This window comes from Stigmatopora argus, chromosome 12 (genome assembly GCF_051989625.1).
Source record: "Stigmatopora argus isolate UIUO_Sarg chromosome 12, RoL_Sarg_1.0, whole genome shotgun sequence".
Taxonomy (NCBI): Eukaryota; Metazoa; Chordata; class Actinopteri; order Syngnathiformes; family Syngnathidae; genus Stigmatopora; species Stigmatopora argus.
The window spans coordinates 17642667-17657389 of NC_135398.1; the positions used below are offsets into that span (position 1 = coordinate 17642667).

Consider the following 14723-nt stretch of genomic DNA (forward strand, 5'->3'; position numbering starts at 1 on the left):
GATCTCTCTCTGCATGGCTTTTCTGTCTGCTGCCGTGCTTCCAGCGTACCACACCGTAATGCAATATGTCAGGATGCGCTCCACAGTGGCTCTATAGAAGGTTACCAGAAGCTTAGTGTCCAAGTTGTTCCTCCTGAGTACCCTCAGGAAATGGAGTTGTTTCTGGGCCTTCTTCACTACTGCCGTGGTGTTTGTGGACCAGGAGAGCTTGTCCGTGACATGGACCCCCAGGAATTTAAAGGACTGGACCCTGTCCACACGAACTCCATTTATGAGGAGTGGGGCCAGATCTGTGCTCTGTTTGCGGAAGTCCAGGATTATTTCTTTAGTTTTTGTGTTGTTCAGTGTGAGGTTGTTCATCGAGCACCACGAAGACAGTTTGTTGACCTCGTCTCTATAGGCCGCCTCATCCCCTTCTGAGATGAGTCCGACCACAGTGGTGTCATCAGCAAATTTGATGATGTAGTTAGACTGGTGGGTTGGTGTACAGTCATAAGTGTACAGGGAGTACAGAAGAGGACTCAGTACACAGCCTTGAGGGGAGCCAGTGCTCAGTGTAATGGAGGAAGAAAGGTGGGAACCAAGTCTAACAGTTTGTGGTCGGTTGGTTAGGAAGTTCTTTATTCAACAGCAGATGGAGGAGGATAGTCCAAGGTGGGAGAGTTTGTCAGTCAGAATGTCCGGTTTCATGGTGTTGAAGGCTGAGCTATAGTCAATGAAAAGCATCCTCGCGTAATTCCCATGGTGTTCCAGGTGGCTCAATGCTGTATGTAGAGCAATGGTGATAGCATCCTCAGTGGACCTGTTAGCTCTATAAGCAAACTGGTGAGGGTCAACTGAGGGAGAGATTGTATTCCTGATATGGCGGGCGAAATGTCGTTTCTGGGCCTTCTTCACCACTGCCGTGGTGTTGGTAGGCCAAGAGAGCTTGTCTGTGACGTGGACCCCCAGGAATTACAGGACTGGACCCTGTTTACGCGTACTCCATTTTTGAGAAGTGGGGCAAGATCTGTGTTGCATTTGCGAAAGTCCAGGATTATTTCTTTAGTTTCCGTGGTGTTTAGTGTGAAATTGTTCACCAAACACCACGAAGACAGTTTGCTGACCTCATCTCTGTAGGCAGACTCATCCCGCCCTGAGATGAGTCCGACCACAGTGGTGTCATCGGCAAATTTGATGATGAGTTAGAGTGGTGAGTCGGTGTACAGTCGTATGTGTACAGGGAGTATGAAGAGGACTCAGTACACAGCCTTGAGGGGAGCCAGTGCTTAGTTTAATGGAGGAAGAGAGGTGGGAACCAAGTCTAACAGTTTGTGGTCGGTTGGTTAAGAAGTTCTTTATCCAGCAGCAGATGGAAGAGGATAGTCCAAGGTGGGAGAGTTTGTCAGTCCGAATGTCCGGTATTATAGTGTTGAAGGCTGAGCTATAGTCAATAAAAAGTATCCTCACATGTTTCACATGGTGCTCCAGGTGGCTCAGTGCTGTGTGTAGAGCAATGGCGATAGCATCCTCAGTGGACCTGTTTTCTCTATAAGCAAACTTTGTGGAGGGTTGGTTAAGAAGGTCTTAATCCAACAACAGATGGAAGAGGATAGTCCAAGGTGGGAGAGTTTTACCCATATCTCAAATTACTCGTATATCGGGGGCACTCGTATGTCGAGGTATTACTGTATAACACTCCATCGCCTCCCTCTCAGGGTGAGAGATGGAATATGTGCGTCCTCTGGTAGAAATGACCCCGGTGGCGGTAGATTCCAATACAGACAGGGAATAACACAGAGAGGTAATGTAGGAGCTTTCTTGTATGTCTTGCCAGGAAGGATTTGTGTCAGGATGGGATCTGGTAAGGAATGAGCGTGTGGTTAGCCAATTGGTCCTCGGGTGATGACCATCAAGGTGGTGCATTCCCAAAGGTGTGACTTATTTGAGAGCAAACGTATCAGACTGGGAGACCGCAGATCAGTTCCTGAGAGCAAATAACACATACGTATCTAGTTGAGATACTACTAAACTATGAACGTGGCAAGTAAATGACTAGCTATGTTTATCGGGCGGTGAGGTGAGGCTACCACTAGCTATTTAAAGGTCGTTGATCACGATAGTATGCAGCTGTGGTTGCTCCAATCATTTAACGTCCAATCAGAATTAAAAAAAACAAAAAAAACAATTTCAGCTGCCTCAGGTGAGGAATGTCTCCGGAGAGAGGGCAGAGGCCTTATGAGTGTCCACAAAAACCCTTTTGTAAGCCGACAACCGCATGTGGTGTTATTTTTTTACTAATGTACGTTCATAGATGCACAATATAAAATGATTCCAATAAATACTAATATATTAAACAACGAATGATACAGTTCAAACATCACCACTCTTCACCCAAATACATAATGTAATGGGTGCTGGATAGAAATATTTCTTATAATTACATGTATTCTTTCATTGCTTTAAATAATGTGTATCTATACATAGGTTCTTAGCTATCTTTTGGTCTGGAGGCAGAACGTCTGTGGAATTTACGCTTTTACATAACTAATTCAGATACCCAAGCAGGGGCCCCCAAAAGGAGACAGAATGGTTGCTCTGTTCCTGGCTATTGTGATGAGTAAGGGGAATTCACACCTTTTTGTTCTCAACTGATCTCTTTGGAACAGGACATGACTTGAGTTACACCCAATTGTTCATTTGGATATAGTCTTAAAAGTGGACATGCCTTGAGAGCAGGGTCTCTCTGAGACGTGGACTCAAAACATTTGTTTGGTATCTGTTCCAGTGCTTTCATTTAAAGATTAAACCTATAAAATGATTCTGATCATTAGTGTGTATGATAATTTGTATTTGTTTTCTTGGTAACTGTTGTTGTGACTTTTCATGTATTGCCCTAATTTGTATTTTGTTTTGTAATGCAAGTCCTATTTTCATTATCTTTTCATCATCATTCGTTATAGGATTTCTGTGAAGTGAAAACATCTTACCAACATGGACTCCAGTTACAGCTCTGTAGTCAGCATCTTCCTCAACTGAAAGAACTAGAGTCATGAATATAAACCTCAGTAATTCTGCCAACAAAGTAGAATAGTGATAGCATATTTTCTAAATCCCATGTACAGCTCTGTTCCTTTGGAAATTCTAATAATAGTTAGTTTGAGAGATGCCACCAAGAAATTAGAAATCTCAAAGATCATGTAAGGTTAATTACCATAAGGAAGATTTTCAATATAACGCATGATCTACCGTGATCCTTCAGCACTTCCCAGCTTAAATATTCAGGGCTTCAGAACATCACATTTTTTATATTAAGTATAAAAAAAATCATAAAAACCTCAAAAATCACACTCAAACTGGGAGCCTCTGTGAGCATGAATGTTTTTCAGAAATGTGAGCCCTGTGCGACCTTACGGCGGACGCAGTTGCGCTTATTTGAAAATAGAGCTCGCTCAGTGGAATCCAAGAGCCTCGGGCTCACGGAGCTGATGATGGAATTTCCCCGAAATGTTTCAAAGTGCAAGCTTCGGGCAACGTTACGACGGACACCATTGCCTTGACTGAAAATAGAGCCCTTTGGGCAGTTAAGAATGCTGAACCATGCGGGGGAGCGAAGTGGAAGTTTTATTTCCCCCAAACCAATGACAGCAATAAAGATGAAGAATGTGGTCTTAGTACTATTAGCTACTAGTACTTGACAGTTTCAGGTCCTTGGAAAAAAGCATATTTGGACCAAAAAAAGAAACTGCAATCACAACTTCCCATCAACATTTTAAAGCACAGAAAACCTCTTGCACAAGCTCCTCCTGAGAAGCTCCCCTATGGCGCCTCCTGAAGATTCCATCAATGATCCAATGCCTCAACATTTGGACCAATGCTGCCAATAATCTTTCTTTTTTTTTACTAAGTGGAGAGGACCTATTTTCAAGTAGTGTTTTAAGTGTTTACATTGTTTTTATATAGAGATTATATGTATTTAGAAATTAATACATTGCAGTCTTCATATGCATATAACTGTAATATTTAATAAATACACTTCTTGATAATTGTACTTGTGTACTTGTATTTCTGTATACAGTAATATATTGACATACGAGTACCCAGACATACGAGGAATTTGAGATATGAGTAAAATTCCGAGCAAATATTTACCTTGAGATAAGAGACACATTTTGAGATACGAGCTTTTTCAACCAAGTGGCCAGGCCGCGAGAGTCTGCTTATGATTTCTCGCCACATCTCCCTCGTGCAAAAATCTCTACAAGCACTGGGCAGAGCGTTGCATTTTTTCCTTGTTTTTTTGCGTTAGTCAGTGCAGAATTAAGGGAAACACAATGGCTCCAAATCAAGCCGGTGCAATGAAGGGTAGTGCGAAGAAAAGGCATGTGATGGCAATTGATATTAAGCACGAAATAATCAAAAAACATGAGTAGTGTACGTGTGACTGAGCTGGCTCGCCAATACGTATGGAGAACCAGGAAGTTCGACTGGAAAGGTGCGGTGGAATACATTAACCTCTTTGCCTTGGTTATTGCAAAAGGTTTAAATTTAGTGTAACGCAAGATTACAACTTTTTTTAAGTGTGTGTATAGGAATCTAAGTTCATTTAAGTTAAATTTAAAGGTCATGGTACGTTACGAGCGCATTCGTCAAGTCACTCTCTCTCTCCCATCCGTTGATTAGAATAATGCCTCATTTTATTATTAAACATCATAACGACTAGTCATTTGTTACTCTGTTAGTAGATGGTGAATTACAACCAACAAAAATGTTTTTCCATTGTACTATCCAGTTTTTGGTCTTTTTTCAGAAGGTGGGAACAAATTAATTTGTATTTATTTCTATGGGAAACGTTGATTTGAGATAAGAGTAAACATACGGGCTCAGTCCCAGAACATATTAAGCTTGTATCTCAAGGTATAACTGTAGGCGCAAGTATTTTTAATTAAATTAAAAAAATAATAATTAAAAACCATGTAGTAGTAACAATAATAGGGGAATCCTACTTAGCGGTTTTTCGATTATCGCGGCCATGTCTGGTCTACATGATATGCGATATTTGAAGGATTGTTATAATAGCAAATGGCTGTATTCACGAATCACCTAAGAATCACATGCTTCCCAAACGATACCGCAATATAAGGAAAATGACACTGTAAGGTCAATTTGATGATTTTCTTGAAATCTGTTTAAAAATAAGTGCTGAAAACATGGATGCTGTTAGGGCCTCTGCCACTCCCTCCTAAAGTCTGACCTACCTTGGGCCGGTTAAGGAGGGTCTTATCTGATTACAGGTTGGAAGAAGAAAGGGTGAGTGACCACTGCTGCAGGCAATCAACATTAGTTGGCTTTAAATAGCCATTGTACGCTCTATAAATCATTGCCCAATCAACTTGTCTGGTTCCGCTGTCAGTTGCATCTCACCATCTCATACTTTGAAGCATGGCTTACGACCTTTTGCTTTTGTCCCTAGAATTTGTCTTTGCGCACCCCTTGGAAACTCAATCCCGAATTCCTTCCTAGCTGGCGTGTCAAGTAACAAGCCTGTTTTTTCAAGTCCCCGGAGCTCTCTGGTCCTTGGGTTGGCCTGGTTGAAATTACACACCCCCTCAATTGACTGGACCCATCTCAAAATCACCCTCCGAAGCTTTTTCCAACTCTTGCAACCAGAGAGGTAAGCAATGGTGAGATATCTCGGAAGCCCTTGCCACTGGTGCAATATCCGCGCAGCCTCCTCCCAGCCGGTGCAGGGTTCTATTTTGTGGTTAAAAAGGATGGTGGGCCCGGTGGAGCGAGTAGTTAGTGTGTCGGCCTCACAGCTCTGGGATCCTGGGTTCAAATCCCGGTCACGTCCACCTGAGTGTAGTTTGCATGTTCTTCCCCGGGCCTGCGTGGGTTTCCTCCAGGTACTCCGGTTTCCTCCCACATTCCAAAAACATGCATGATAGAATGATTGGACACTCTAAATTGCCCCTAGGTATGGGTGTGTGCCCTGCAATTGGTTGGCTACTGATTCAGGGTGTCCACCGCCTCTGGCCCGGAGTCAGCTGGGATAGGCTCCAGCAGCCCCTGCGACCCTAATGAAGATAAAGCGGTTCAGAAAATGAGATGAGATGAGGTAAATGTATCTTTGGTGTTAATGACGGTACTCGGATGATTCGCCGACGGACGTTTGACAGACAGACAGGTCGCCGAATGGACGTTCCACCGAACGTTCATTCGGCCGAACAGCCGTTTGGCCGAACGAGGTTTCACCGAAATGGGATTCGCCCGCTCGCCCCGCCCCCGGATCGAGTGTGAACAAGTTTTTCAACCTCGGCCCGCGGGCCATACACGGCCCGTTAGGATTTTTAATCCGGCCCGCCGAGTAGGTAAATCGTATCCCTACGGTCATTGAAGGGGTTTCTCCCCGGGAACAGTGCTTCGTGGGCGGATTTTAATGACACATGCTGAGTTTCATGAAACGAACTCCATATATTTCCCGAGTTTGAGCACTTTAAAAATCGGCGGGGGTTCCCCCCGAGCCTATCCGAGAATAGTGCACCGTGAGCGGACTGGGTTGGACGACGCCCCGCTGAATTTCTGCAGCTCCAGAAATTTTTCAAATTTGAGCCCCACACACATTGGAGGGGTTTTTCACCGAGCACAGTGCTCTGTGGGCGGACAGGGGTGACACATGCCCTGCTGGAATCCTGAGCATCATAATTTTTTTCTAAGCGTGAGCACCACACACATCGGCGGGGGGTTTTCCCGAGCGTATCCAAGGATAGACACATGAGCGGATTGGGTTGGCTGATGCCCCGCTGAAATCCTGAGCTCCATAAAAAAAAAATTGTGAGCACCACACACATCAACGGCGTTTTCCCCATGGCCTATCCGAGGATAATGACACATGGGCGGATATGGGTTGCTGAAGCCCCGCTGAAGTCTCGAGCTCCAGATTTTTTTTCAAAGTATGAGCACCACACACATCAACGGTGTTTTCCCCAGTGCCTATCCGACATTTGATGTCGCAAATACAAATACTAGTATTTGTATTTAATCATTAAACGTTGTTTTCTGCTGGATTTGACCGAATTTGAGAGCATTTTGAGCCGATGGCGAATGGACGAATATAGACGTTTTTTTGCCTTATCGCGACATCATCGCGACATTTTACCGGGAAATTCACTTCCCTGGGCTCGGTTCTAATGTCCAAAGAGCTCCAGTAATTGTATTTAATCATTAAATGCTGTTTTAAGATGGATTTGACCCGATTGCTGTCATTTCACGGCTCGGTTCTGCTACATCTGCCCGCCCAAGAGTGCTTATTCCCGAATTTGCTCAAATTTAGAAAATTTCTGAAGCTGCAGAAATTCAGCAGGCTGTCGTCCAACCCAGTCTGCTCACGGTGCACTATTCTCGGATAGGCTCGGGGGGAACCCCCGCCGATTTTTAAAGTGCTCAAACTCGGGAAATATATGGAGCTCGATAATGAAACTCAGCATGTCATTAAAATCCGCCCACGAAGCACTGTTCCCGGGGAGAAACCCCTCCGATGACCGTAGGGATATGATTTACCTACTCGGCGGGCCGGATTAAAAATCCTAACGGGCCGTCCGTATATGGCCCGCAGGCCGAGGTTGAAAAACTTGTACACACACAATCCGGGGGCGGGGCGAGCGCGCGAATCCCGTTTTGGCGAAACCTCCGTTCGGTGGAACGTCCATTCGGCGACCTGTCCGTCTGTCATACGTCCGTCGGCGAAACGTCTTTAGGCGAATCATCCGGTCACGGTTAATGACAAGTTGTTGAAAGATGGATCCAAACACAAACTCAGGCACAGTGAATCAGAATGCACAATAATATTTATTAACAAGAAAAACCCGCAAAAATGGGAATATTTTGAATTGAAGACAAAAGCAAACAGCACTCGATAGGTTCCTTTTAAAAACTAGCTGAAAGTCAGGGTGGAGAAGGGGCTAATAGAGCCAATCTGGGAGAAGTTAGGGTTTTTTTGGTACTCGGACGTTTGGTCGCCGGATGTTTGGTCCCCGGACGTTTGGTCGCCCGGACGTTTGGTCGCCCGGACGTTTTGTCGCCCGGACGTTTGGTCGCCTGGACGTTTGGTGGAATGGACGTTTGGTCGCCGGGTTCGCTCCCTCTTATGAGAGGGAGAGAGACGGAGAGTTTACTGTTGAAAGCGAGCAACCAGGTAATCTCTCACTCTCAAAATTATCATCATGAGAGAAAGAGTGAGTTTATAATTGCATTGACAATGTAAAAGAGCATTAATATCAAAATATTGCTCGCTCCCGGCAGATCTCTTGGCGTGTGTGTACATGCTATTCAGTGCCGGATTCGCACGCTCGCACCGCCCCCAGATTCGCTCGTATTGGCTTGTGTGTACAGTTTTTCAAACTACAGCCCATTAGGCTTTTTAATCCGGCCCGTTGACGTTGTCCAAATTATAGTAAAAATCAATGACCTGATTCATTTCCCTTTGCCCTGCAATACCGCTCATCACTCTCAATATAAAGACTGCTTTCTTTCGTTAAATAATAATTTGTTCTTAATGTTGAAAGTAAATTTGAAAATCATTTTTTCACCTTCAATTGTGTCTTTTTTCTTATATTTCAATCCCCATGTTTGATAAATTACATTGCGTGTCCAAATGCATTAATATCAAAATATCGCTGTCCAATTTTAGTATCCATTCTGGCCCGCAAGTCAAAAAGAATGGATGGCAGCCGCAAGTCCATCGCCGTCAATGGCAGCCGGACGTCCAACGCCGTCAATGGCAGCCGGACGTCCATCGCCGTCAATGGCAGCCGGACGTCCATCGCCGTCAATGGCAGCCGGACGTCCATTGCCGTCAATGGCAGCCGGACGTCCATCGCCGTCAATGGCAGCCGGACGTCCATCGCCGTCAATGGCAGCCGGACGTCCATCGCCGTCAATGGCAGCCGGACGTCCATCGCCGTCAATGGCAGCCGGACGTCCATTGCCGTCAATGGCAGCCGGACGTCCATCGCCGTCAATGGCAGCCGGACGTCCATCGCCGTCAATGGCAGCCGGACGTCCATCGCCGTCAATGGCAGCCGGACGTCCATCGCCGTCAATGGTAGCCGGACGTCCATCGCCGTCAATGGCAGCCGGACGTCCATCGCCGTCAATGGCAGCCGGACATCCATCGCCATCAACGGCAGCCGGACGTCCATCGCCGTCAATGACAGCCGGACGTCCATCGCCGTCAATGGCAGCCGGATGTCGATCGCCGTCAATGGCATCTTATTGATAATGAGTTTAATTTGGGACAATAATAGTATAAAAGAGGCAAGTTTGTCTATAGTATACAGGGGTGGGCAAACTTTTTGACTTGCGGGCCAGAATGGATTGAAATATAAGAAAAAAAGACACAATTGAAGGTGAAAAATGTATTTTCAAATTTACTTTCAACATTAAAGAACATATTATTATTCAACGAAAGAAAGCAGTCTTTAAATTGAGAGTGATGAGCGGTATTGCAGGGCAAAGGGAAATGAATGATGTCATTGATTTTTACTATAATTCGTACAACGTCGGCGGGCCGGATTAAAAAGCCTAACGGGCCGCATATGGCCCGCGGGCCGTAGTTTGAAAACCTGTACACATGTCAATGCGAGCGAATCCAGGGGCGGGGCGAGCGTGCAAATCCGGCGCTGAATAGCGTGTACACACGCCAGCAGATCTGCCGGGAGCGAGCGATATTTTGATATTAATGCTCTTTTACATTGTCAATGCAATTACAAACTCACTCTTTCTCTCATGATGATACTTTTGAGAGCCAGAGATTACCTGGTTGATCGCTTTCAACAGTAAACTCTCTGCTCTGCCGGGAGTGAGCGAGCGAATCCGGCGCTGAATAGCATGTACACACACGCCAATAGATGCCAATAGATCTGCCGGGAGCGAGCGATATTTTGATATTAATGTTCTTTTACATTGTCAATGCAATTACAAACCCACTCTTTCTCTCATGATGATAATTTTGGGAGTGAGAGATTACCTGGTTGCTCGCTTTCAACAGTAAACTCCCTGTCTCTCCCTCTCATAAGAGGGAGCGAACCCGGTGACCAAACCGAACGTCCGGGCGACCGAACGTCCGGGCGACCGAACGTCCGGGCGACCGAACGTCCGGGCGACCGAACGTCCGGGCGACCGAACGTCCGGGCGACCGAACGTCCGGGCGACCGAACGTCCGGGCGACCGAACGTCCGGGCGACCGAACGTCCGGGCGACCGAACGTCCGGGCGACCGAACGTCCGGGCGACCGAACGTCCGGGCGACCGAACGTCCGGGCGACCGAACGTCCGGGCGACCGAACGTCCGGGCGACCGAACGTCCGGGCGACCGAACGTCCGGGCGACCGAACGTCCGGGCGACCGAACGTCCGGGCGACCGAACGTCCGGGCGACCGAACGTCCGGGCGACCGAACGTCCGGGCGACCGAACGTCCGGGCGACCGAACGTCCGGGCGACCGAACGTCCGGGCGACCGAACGTCCGGGCGACCGAACGTCCGGGCGACCGAACGTCCGGGCGACCGAACGTCCGGGCGACCGAACGTCCGGGCGACCGAACGTCCGGGCGACCGAACGTCCGGGCGATCGAACGTCCGGGCGACCGAACGTCCGGGCGACCGAAGGTCCGGGCGACCGAAGGTCCGGGCGACCGAAGGTCCGGGCGACCATACGTCCGGGCGACCAAACGTCCGGGCGACCAAACGTCTTTCGACGAAACGTCTGGTCATGTTTTTTTTACCTTTAAAACTAAATTAGAATTAAGTTTAGTGTAACGTTAGATTTAACTTATTTTTGAGTGTCTGTATTGTAATCCAAGTTCATTTAAATTTGTTTAAGTTATGTTACGTGCGCTTTGCCATGCAAAAGTAAGTCTGCAAAAATGGGTTCGTTGTAAAAAATCTGTGCAGCTCATGGGGCAGAAATGAATACAACCCCTTAAAAGGATTTGGGTAAAAGCAGACAAAATTATTCCTAAAACATCTTAACCAAAGATTTAATTAATTAGCCGCCTCATGGTGTAGAGCAGGGGTAGGGAACCTATGGCTCGGGAGCCATATGTGGCTCTTTCCATGGGTGCATATGGCTCTCCACTAACATGTGAGGTAAAATATGTTAATCACTAGCGAGAGAGCCGAGTCCCGAACGCACCAATAGGAGCGTCACGTTGACACTGTGGCGTTGAGACTAGCTCTAGCACCACTTTAATCATAATTTAGTTTGTATTACTCTTCTGCATGCATCTTCTCATTGATACTGATTAATTAGCAACAGCATAAAAATGTTGTCAAAATAATTCAGATACTGTTTGTGATTAAAAAGTGGTGAAATGACAAAAAAAATGCACATTTTCATATATTTTACTTGTAAATTCTGAGAATGGCTCTTTAGCAATAACATTAGAAAATATGAATTGTTTATGGCTCTCTCTTTCAAAAAGGTTCCCGACCCCTGGTGTAGAGGTTCACTCGCCTGAAATGAATACAACCCCTTAAAAGGATTTGGGTAAAAGCAGACAAAATTCTTCCTAAAACATTTTAACCAAAGATTTAATTAACTAGCCGCCTCATGGTGTAGAGCAGGGGTGGCCAACTCCGGTCCTTGAGAGCCGCTATCCGGTGTGTTTTCCATATCTCCCTCCTCTAGTACACCTGAATCAAATAATCAACTCATCAGCATGCCGTCCAAAAGCTTGATACTGATCCTGATTATTTGATTCAGGTGTGTTGGTTTAGGGAGACTTGGAAAACAGACCGGATAGCGGCTCTCGAGGACCGGAGTTGGCCACCCCTGTTGTAGAGGTTCACTCGCCTGAAATGAATACAACCCCTTAAAAGGATTTGGGTAAAAGCAGACAAAATTCTTCCTAAAACATTTTAACCAAAGATTTAATTAATTAGCCGCCTCATGGTGTAGAGGTTCACTCGCCTGACTTCGGTGCGGGCAGGCACGGGCTCGATTCCCGCTGGTGGCGGTATGATTGGGAGTGGGAATGGTCGTTTGTCTCTCTGTGTGCCTACAATTGACTGGCGACCAGTCTAGGGTGTACTATGCCTTTCACCCAAAGACAGCTGGGTTAGGCCCCAGCAACCCCCGCAACTGATGAATGAATGAATTAATTAAACTAATTATTCATTACACAAGTGTCAGACGGAGAAGGTGACTATAAAAGAGATGTTGACTCACTGGCAAACCTTAATAATGTCAGCAATGGCAACGCATGGCTGACAAATGTTTTAGGATGTCGGGAAGAATATAATTTTTACTACACAGAGGGGCTACAAGATGATTAAAACTTTTGCAAAACACTGTTCTTAAAATTTCTAAATTATTTTTCTTGGCTGCCCAGAAAGTGAGCACTCGACAGACTGTTTAGAAATGCAGCAAGAAAATGGCAAGCAAATTCTATGTAGTGCGCTCAAGAATTAGAAAGCCAAACGTTTTACTGTCATACACTACAGTACACGCTACAGAAGACTGGCATGCATTTCTTAACAGGTCAGAATGATTCAGCAATGAATATTTTCACGACTATAAGGTGCACCGCATTATAAGGCGCACCCTCAATGAATGACACATTTTTTTCCATATATAAGGCGTACCGCATTGTAAGGCGCACTGCTCTGCATTACACTGGTCTACTGAACCGCATTATACGGGTCTACAGTAGAGGCTGGGGTTACATTATGCATCCACTAGATGGTGCTGCACTAAAGAGAATGTCAACAAAACAGTCAGATAGGTCAGGCAAACTTTATTAATAGATTACAAATCAGCTTTCTGAAAACTCCATTCACTCCCAACATGAATAAACAACATTTTTTTTTTCATTTTCCCTTAGGTTAAAGCATTAGTATTTTCGTGACACAGCAATGGCATAATAACTCATGTTGAACATGGCATCCAACACGCATGTCTCCGTCTCACCAAAGTCGTCATTAAACGAGTCAGAAATTTCTGCCTTCCTGAAAGCTCGGACCACAGTTGAGACTTCCACTGTGAATGACGACGTACAAAGAATTAATTGCTAGATCGAGCTCAACCGAAGTGAAACGCCGTTTTATATACAGCATTCACCGCGCACCGGCAATAGAGTCGGGGGCTGCTTGCCGTAGTTGCGAGAGCTGTTGCAGCTCAATATTGATCCATTATATATATATATATATATATATATATACAGTGGTACCTCGAGATACGAGCTTAATCCGTTCCGGAACTGAGCTCGTATGACGAGGTTCTCGTAACTCGAACGAACGTTTCCCATTGAAATGAATGGGAAACAAATTAATTCGTTCCAACTATCTGAAGAAAACACCAAAAACAGGATATTGGATTGGAAAACATGTTTTATTTCTTATAATTCACCATCTATTAACAAAGTAATAAATAATGAGTGGTTTGATAGTAATAATGTGTTTAATAGGAGTAAAATTAGACACATTTCGCGGAGGGAAGAGAACAACACACACGGAGGCGGAGGGGGGGGGGGGACTGTTCGGGGTGACTTTCTCCACGGCAACATTGCACTCTTAAACGAACAAACAAATTTAAATTAACTTGGATAACAAAAAAAACAGACACTCAACCTTTAATGTAACTTCAAACAAAACTAAATTCTAAATTAGTTGTAATCTTTTTTACCTTACTTAGTTCTACGGGTTGACACCACCTGGCCGCTCCGCCGAAGTCTTCAAAACAAACGCATCAAGCGTTGTTTGTTTTTGTCTACCCTTCAAAATATTTCGATAATGTCGAATACAAATGTCATCATAATACGATGATGCGCGACCACTTGCCAGTTTGTCAGGGTGAGTCTTTTCAATAAAATCCGAAACCTCTTGCCACTTCGCGAGCATGTTTTTGATATCTTTTGTAGCCGCCTATTCCACCGCCTCCTCGCTACTAAGTTCCGGCAACAAATGTTCACGCTCCTGTAGGTCGATTAAATCCTGTCCGCCTGGGCATTTTTTCCAAAAAAGACCAGTTTCATCGCAGTTGAAAACTTGCTGGGGGGTGTAATTTTCCTGGGCGATAATCAAGGCAAATGTCTTAATAAATTCCACCGCAGCTTTCGAATTGCAACTCGCCGCTTCTCAGTGTCGGATTACAGAGTGTATTCCAGATCGTTTTTTAAATGTTTCGAACCAGCCATGACTCGCTTTAAATGTTTGTGAAGTTGTTGAAGGCTCTCCTTTCGTTGATATCAAATCTATGTAAATTCGGCTGGCTTTTTCACAAATGGTAGACTCGGCCAGGCTATCTCCTGCTAATTGTTTATCTTTTATCCACAATAAAAGAAGGTTCTCCATCTCGTCGTGAATGTCACTGCGCCGGTGGGAAATGATAGATAGTCCTTTGGTCGGCCTCTTCTCCTTAATTGCGTCCCTCTGCTTAAGGATGGAGGATATGGTTGACGTATTCCTCTCGTATTGCCGAGCGAGCTCGGTAACACGTACCCCACGCTCATGTTTTTCAATTATTTCGCGTTTCATGTCCATTGTCAACGGTCGCCTTTTCGTAGCAAAACTTTGCCGATCCATTGTAATACGTATTGTTTACCTGGTATGTAAATGTAGACCAAGTGGGGGGAAAACGCGTGTGGAAATGCAAAGTCCGCCCACCAGTGCTCGTAGACATATTTTTTACACGAAAGAGATGCAAAAACAAAAAAATGCCATGGCGACCTGGCTTGGTCGCATCATGA

The 14723-nt window shown here is 45.3% G+C and overlaps 1 protein-coding gene across 5 annotated transcripts in view; it reads right to left on the minus strand.

Moving 5' to 3' along the window:
* LOC144085322 (MAGUK p55 subfamily member 7-like) overlaps positions 1-14723 on the minus strand; it is a 161334-nt gene that overhangs the window by 65548 nt on the left and 81063 nt on the right. For 4 of the 5 annotated variants that reach the window (XM_077614449.1, XM_077614445.1, XM_077614450.1 and 1 more), the window contains one exon: positions 2970-3023. The exons of the other annotated variant lie outside the window; for it this stretch is intronic. In XM_077614449.1, the coding sequence (XP_077470575.1) occupies positions 2970-3023 (54 nt within the window). The remainder of the gene's footprint in view (positions 1-2969; positions 3024-14723) is intronic. 5 annotated transcript variants of the gene reach the window in all.